We start from the raw sequence: 7,582 nt of genomic DNA on the forward strand, positions 1-7,582 counted from the left end.
TTACATACATACATCTTACATACATACATACAAACATACATTATTTATATATACTTTCATACATATATACATACATTCATACATATGTACATACATATATACGTGTATATATACATACATACATACATGCATGCATGCATACATGCATACATACTTACATACATATATACATACATACATTATGTTTCTTTATATTTATGTATTTATGTATGTATGTTGCTTTTTTGCAGGTCAAATATAATTTCTATAGTCGTATGTACGTACCATCATCTATCTTGTAATATTGAACACGTATGCTAACTTGAAAACAATGTTACGGCGGTAACACAAAGAACTGTTCAATGGACACAGTCCGTGCCATTGCATATATTAACCTTATATAAATCACACAATGTTGGAACTGTTTGAGTAGTGTATGACTTGCACATTATCTAAGCCTATTGTAGCACGGAAACTTACTGATTGCAGTGGCTTCTGTGCCAACCATTTCATTCGTCCTTCGATTCTTGGCGTCGTTGTTATTTAATCTCTTGACCAGGATCGATTTGATCATATGCTGATTGGATTGTGAACCCTCGATTGCTCGCGTATTTCGTTCGCATGTGAGTTTGACGTTTCTAATGACTTCCAAGATTTCAGTTTGCTGGTTTAGTACTTGCTGTGTGAGTAAATGAAGACTAATTGTTAGACATAGCATATCTTAACTGGTATTGAATAAGAGCCCCAACCCTAGTGTAGCAGTAGCACTGTCACTTTACGCAAAAGGGAACACCAGACAATGAGATAGAAATCATAGCTTTGAACCTGTGTATGACATTCACAATCATTACTAGCGCTGTTCGGTTAGCTACAAGTCTCATTTAGTATATACACCATATTTGATAACTTGGATTACCCATGCGTATACCTGGAACTTTTCGTTCATTTTAGTGAAGCCTTTTGCGTTGAAGTTTGAGTCTGCTCCTATAGCGTCCCTGCTGCCTAAGCGAGTTATTTTCATCGGTTCTTGTGAACCCTTACCGTAAACGTGAGGGCTCGCGTCTCTTGATGCTGGTAGTAAACTTGAGTTAGGCGATTGAAGATGCGAATGCAGGTATGTGGCAACGTCCTCGCTGTCTCTACCGGTTAAACTTGTTGGTCTGTACCGCATATTTGGCGTTGCGGCTCCTGAATTTGTAGTTGAATTCCTATGCACTCCCATTCCTGTACCGTTGGCAATAGTCATATTGCTGCCGACGGCAACAGTCCCGCCTAAATTGACTTCGGGTAGGGAATCTGTGGAGTCTGAGAATACCGTAAAGCGTCCCTTCCGCATGCTAGCAGACCGATGACGCACTCCATTGGGTCGCACATTAACTGCCGATATGGAAGATGTAATCGCTCCCGAATTCGTGCTTATATTGCTAGTGTTACTTTTTTGCGGCGTACAGGAAAGGATGTTCTCCTCTCTACCTGTAACGCTGATATCATCTGATAGAAAGTGAGACGCATCTACGCCTGCTTTCTCAAATAAATCAGTGCCGCAAAAAGCCATGTCCATACTGGCATTGTTTCTTGGAGTTGCAAGCCTTCCTCGCGTTACACCCGAAAGAATAGGTGAATCTGTGACTCGACATTCCTCCAGGAAAGGCGCACTTAGTGTTGTGGACAGCGTAGAGTTCGACCTTTCATATTTCGGGAGCTTGTCTGTGGAAACTACGAATCGACCCGTGACACTCACTGACCGTGAAGTGCTACGATCTCTTCTAATATTAGAGGTGCCGCTGTTGCCGATAGGTTTTGATATAGCCCTCACTAATACGGAGACGTCTTGTTTCTTATTTACGAGTGGGATGGGAGAATATGCATCCGACACCTTCTGACTGCTGCGAGTGTTCTCCATTCCCACGTGGGTGATATCAGTACTACTTAATGTTCTCCTAGTCTCTGCGAGTCGATGCCGTCCCACAACTTCTTGATATTCTGGAATGCGGGGGACCTGTTGCTGATTAAGAGTAGGGGGCGAATTTACCGTGGTACTTTCTGCTGCGCTCCTGCTTTCGCTGAAAAGCTTCCTCTTCTTTTCTAATAATGTTTGGTGTGATGGTGCAACCTGATGTGGCTGTTCGCCGATTATCATGACCATTGCGCACTTGCTACTAAATACAATGTTTTTAAGAGCTATAAATGTGGTTTGTGCGTTCTAGGAAATGACCTTTACTTCTTGAGTAGTCTATACTTCGATCTCAACCAATGTTTGTTTGGTCTTTTACGTCCCCTGTAGTCCATTAATATAACAAGTGCGCGTTAGATGATTTGAAAATATAGCAGATGGAGTATATATATATATATAAAATATCATATAAAATATGCAAGAGGCGACAATAATCGCAACAACGCGTAAGAATATGAGGTTCAAATATTTACATCGTTTGCATGTGGAGCAAAGGTTGAGGACTACAGAAGGCTCGTACAAACAATGGATGGAACAGGTGTATACTAGATTCGATACCACTATGTGGTTTGCGATTAGTGATTGTCTTTGCTACAAATAGCCACTTCGTACTCTGTACGTGTGTACACTGAACACCAGCCATAATAAATTAATAATAGATATATATATTTATGTAAATACCCCTAGTCTTTTACTAATAGTTGATGTCGATTCTGCCCAATCCGATGGCTCTGATATCATTACAACGAACTGATTGAACATTAGCGCGAAACCACCAATCATTTTTAAGTAACGTGGAATCAATTCGTTTGAATAGAGTCTATACATTCGTATTCAGTATTGTATAAATAATATTAATTTTTGATGAATGTTCGAAATGGAATGTAGCGTTGTAGAAGGCTAGCGTTGTAGACCATACTCACCGACCTAGAATAATGTCTACATTTACCTTGCAGATGCTTTTCATACATGGCTTGTCGAATAAATAGACAAACAAACGTGTTTTGAGTTTATTGCACACCGAATTTTTGCACTTGTATTCATCGAGTGTGGGATAGGCGGCTCCTTAAACACAGACCACAGGTCGTACCCAAACAGTTTGTACAGGTTGCAATTTTGAATTATCCTCTGATAGGCTTTGTAATCATATCTTGCCCTTAAACACACATCATCATGGCATCAACACAATTCTCCAGTGATATGTTGACGCCAACGATTATAGGTGCGTTCATTTCGCTTTCTAAATTTTATACTTGGATGAACTGACAGAATATCGCTAAAGCGGACATCTTGATATTCTTATTGTCTAGAACTGTTTACGTGAATACACTGTACTGATCCTAAGAGCAAAATCGAGAGTCGCTGCGGGGCGTTCTGCTTCGATCCTTATCGCATCTAATAATTTTGCAATTCATTGACATTTGGAACAAATAGCTGTCACCTCCAAAGAAAAGGTCTGAAGTGTGGTCCGTATCTTAGACAGCGATATAGCCGGTATAAGTAGGTGATTACTACGCTCGAAGAAAATACGTACATTCAATACATTTCACACAAAATGGCACATTCATAGTATACCTGCTCAAAGCAATATCGGATGCGAGCTTCAAATAAGTTAATTTTCAACGAATCAATCATTCTGTATCTTTTGATCCTAGCCAACTCTGCCGGATGGATGATGGGGGGCCTCACGTTTCCGACGATACTAAGAATATCTCAGAGCTACGTATTTTATCCTTTGGGGTTCGATACATCGACTCGCTTCAAGGCCTCTTCGTGTGGTTTCTTGGCGGTTTTGATAGGTAGGAAGAGTATCAAATATCAGCATCGGTTTGTTGCTAGCATGGTTTGAATCATGATACTCTGTCGACTGCGCGATGCTCAAATCAGTTCTTTATTTTCCTATTTTCAGGAGGCTCAGTTTCGTCATTGCTTGCTATTGAGCTCAGAAATAGAGTGATACTCGAATTGGATAGCGACACATCGGTGCTTCCGTCGTATAGTTTCAAGAACAGGAAGTCAACTGACAAATGTATGCAAGCATGTAGGTAGCTAGGAACATATGAGAGAAGTATGTATGTATATTACTGTAGGCACATGACCGCCATTGCATGTTTATATCGTACACAGACTAGCCAGCAGTGGTTGGTTATTGATGTAAGCTACATATTCCAGACTCCCAATCTAACTGGGCAAGCCATTTAAAATGACAATGGAATGGAAACTGACATCATGTGTCTGCGAAATCAAAATCCATAAACTAGCTCTGAATGTTTTGTGGAACATTTCTTCATGCTGTATGAATACGCACCAGACCTACTTGGCGTATACAATTCTACTACGCAATAGCCTTCGTGTCCACCTGGTTAAAAACTGACCTGGCAACCATGTAACATATGGGATAGATAATTGGGTTCGAAATTCACAATTCTAATGATTGCATAAAAAAACATTTCTCAAGTAGCCCGAATGCTCACTATTCCACTTTCACCCGTTCCCTTCAACTCAGTACAGTGCTCCTGTGTGGTATGCTGTCCACAGTGATGTTCCGACTATTTGGTGGACGATTTATTAACATAATACCAAGTAACGTCGCGACCAGGGGAGCATATGCGAATATCATGCAGTCACTACCCGCGTCATCATCAAAATATGCCACTGGTATGTACAGATTTTTGAAGCGAAAGATGCTCCTTGAATCTGCATTGCGCTTATTATGTCTATGTCTGCTTTCGATTAATTATTTGAATCTTCTTTTCCACTTCTGAAATTACCACAGCAAACGAGCGCAAGTTAATCACTAAATTAGGGCAAGCCTACGGTTGTCATACATGTGGGGCGAAAAGTGGGAGCACCATTTTCCATGCCGACCACCAGCCACCCAATGCCCATAAGTGGTTCTGGCAAACGCAAAGATTCTATGCCCAGGTACATATACGGTGGTGCATTTGCGTTCAAACATTCACAAATAATCTCATATCACGTCATTGTCATACGCTACAGTTTCGTGACAGTATTCCTCCCTATTGATGCACTTAAAAATGTGCTGGGTTACGCAAATTTATAGTAGGGATGTTTGGTAGCAAGTTCCTCTAAATTATTGTCGGCAATGGGGGAGAAAATGCACAGCTTATTGAGATCGTGTGCAGACTGCATACTGACTATCGTAATCGAATACGGCTCTCGGATAGATTTAAGATGAGAGTGAAGTAGAAAATTGCCATTCATGTATCCGCTAAAGATTGTCTATCCTGGTTATCAACACATCCAACGTACGGACAATGATCTCCAGTGTCAGAACTGCTCTGGAAAACAAGGTATGATGAGAAGTATGGGATGAGTGCAACTATTGACATGGAGATTCTATCCCGGTTTATAAATATGAAGCCATATGAAGCATATTGACTAGGCAACTACTCGACTATCTATCCGAAGCATATTGACTAGACAATTACTCAACTATCTATCCGATTCATCATGGCTGTATCCTACTACCTACTACATGGCAGGTGCGAGTATTGGAAGTAAGACGGTCAGGAGTATAACTCACTTCAATTTCCGAATGTACTTAGTGTGGATGCCAATCCCTTTATTCCTAGAAGCCGCTAGCGAATATGACGCTTGATTTCTATTTAAGCGCCTTGATACTAGGACATGTACTTATGGTGGGCTATAATATGAATCCTTATGTCAATGTTGGCGGTTGGCGAGTTCGCCGATCTGACTGAACTGTATCAGTCAGCAAATGAGCACACAACCATGTGCGTGCAAGGATCACGTGTCTAGTTGTTGCATGATATCAATTCCTTGGCCATCAATAAAGATATATCTATGTATTAGCAAGAGTAGTAGACATGCTAGACAAGACTGTAGAGTGTCGAGTTGTAAACTGTAGAGTGTAGAGTTGTAAACTGTAGAGTGTAGACTGAGAAGTGAGTCTCTACTCTAGAGAGCAGTGTGTGTGGCAGTGTCAACTGTCAAGTATGCAGTGTGTACTGTGCACTGTATAATACACTGTAGTGCACAGCCAGCACTGTCAGGTGTCAACGAATAAAATCGTTGTCATCACCCGCTCCAATAGCCATGATGTAAATATTAAATATCGTCCGGTAATTATTTTTTTCTCAAAATAGTCCGCCCTGACTCCTAGCCTCGAACCGTTTCCCGTTAAAACTTTTATATATCGAATAAATATACGTTTATGTTCAACTTTTATTCCAAATACAGTCCTCTCTTTGTTACTAGGTGCCGTTTTCGGGTCTAAAATTGAAATATGTACTGTTTTCAATATACGAACCAGTTCTATAGTAACAACTTAGGTGGGTCTTTCTAGTCACATTGTAACTGTTATAACGTTTAAAATGAATAAATATGCATTTACGTTCAACTCAAATCCCGTACATACCCCCATAACGTAATGAGCATAGCCAGACTCTCTCTCTATGTAGTAAATACTATGTATTTATTTAAAATACATAGGAGAGAGGGTCATGAAATATCTAATAATATATATCCATTTCTTTTTAAAATATATGTATATACATATATATATAATTGAACAAAAGAGGACAAAAATCAAGCAATTTCGAAAAACTTTTTGAAAGCATTCTCCCCAGTTTCCACATGAGGTTCAAAATAGACTTCATCACAATATTTACCTTGAAACGTTTTTACGGGGTTCAAAAGGCTGAATGCCTGAAACAAAAGTCGACCCAACGTCCAAATTTAACGGATATCCTCTACCCAAAAATAATAAACACTTCGAGCCTGAGAGCTCGCGACAACTATAGGGCCATCACTTTTTAAACTCTTGTACGTATATAAAGGGGTATGTATATTGTAGAATTTGAAGCCTAAACGTCTAAACGGAATATTGAGAACAAATCACAACTCTCACAAGTCCGAACTCTGCAGACTGAAGTCTTAATTCTGAAGTCGCAGACCCGCAGTCACAGCCAACAACCGCAGACTCCAAGAGTGATTCTAATATAATAATAAAATCAGGGGTCCGGGTCTCCGGGAATCTGGAATAATTAAATAATATATCCACCCATGCGTGAGCGACTTTCAGCGTCACTGCCGATACATTTCATTGACTTCTGCACGCTGTATTAGCAAGAACATACACGAGGCAATAGTGAACAGCGCCATGTCACATACGGGATCCCTTTTATTTGACGACCCTTTTTACCCTTACCTGGAGAGATTAGCATATCCTCGCAATGCTTTTTTTGGTCCGTTAGCTGAGGCCACTGGTCTTGAGATTAATGCTCTGTCTTTAGTCTTCAGTCTGGTCACCGCTCTCCCTGCTGGTGCGCTGTAAGTGATAGCACCTCAACCACAATTACGATTAGTCTGCGATATCCGTGCGCCATCGAGTATAGTTTTGGATATCCAGCTTTTCTCTTTCACTCTTATAGTAGTTGTGTGTACAATAGCACACATCATTGTAGCTTGAACAAACATTTGCAATGACAATGTGTGCACGATTACTTTTCCCTAACTATACAATAGAAACACCTATCAACAATTGAGTGTGGCTGAACTACATGATATATATATATATATATTATATATATATATATATATATATATATCTACTATATTTAGTCTTACTACTCCGCCACCGTACCTACTACCCTAACAACATAC

The 7,582-nt window shown here is 40.0% G+C and overlaps 2 protein-coding genes across 2 annotated transcripts; one reads left to right on the forward strand and one right to left on the reverse strand.

Moving 5' to 3' along the window:
• Positions 1–427: 427 nt before the first annotated feature.
• On the reverse strand, positions 428–2,125 carry SARC_05487 (hypothetical protein; the record flags this gene model as incomplete). Its single annotated transcript, XM_014300647.1, has 2 exons — positions 428–658; positions 908–2,125. The coding sequence occupies 2 exons, from the start codon at positions 2,123–2,125 to the stop codon at positions 428–430; spliced, it is 1,449 nt and encodes a 482-aa protein (XP_014156122.1).
• A 786-nt stretch (positions 2,126–2,911) lies between these two features.
• Positions 2,912–5,865, forward strand: SARC_05488 (hypothetical protein). Its single transcript, XM_014300648.1, has 7 exons — positions 2,912–3,155; positions 3,589–3,732; positions 3,843–3,962; positions 4,445–4,591; positions 4,710–4,858; positions 5,223–5,247; positions 5,440–5,865. The coding sequence occupies exons 1-7, from the start codon at positions 3,107–3,109 to the stop codon at positions 5,553–5,555; spliced, it is 750 nt and encodes a 249-aa protein (XP_014156123.1). The 5' UTR covers positions 2,912–3,106; the 3' UTR covers positions 5,556–5,865.
• Positions 5,866–7,582: the final 1,717 nt, after the last annotated feature.

This window comes from Sphaeroforma arctica (genome assembly GCF_001186125.1).
Source record: "Sphaeroforma arctica JP610 unplaced genomic scaffold supercont1.352, whole genome shotgun sequence".
NCBI lineage: Eukaryota > Ichthyosporea > Ichthyophonida > Sphaeroforma > Sphaeroforma arctica.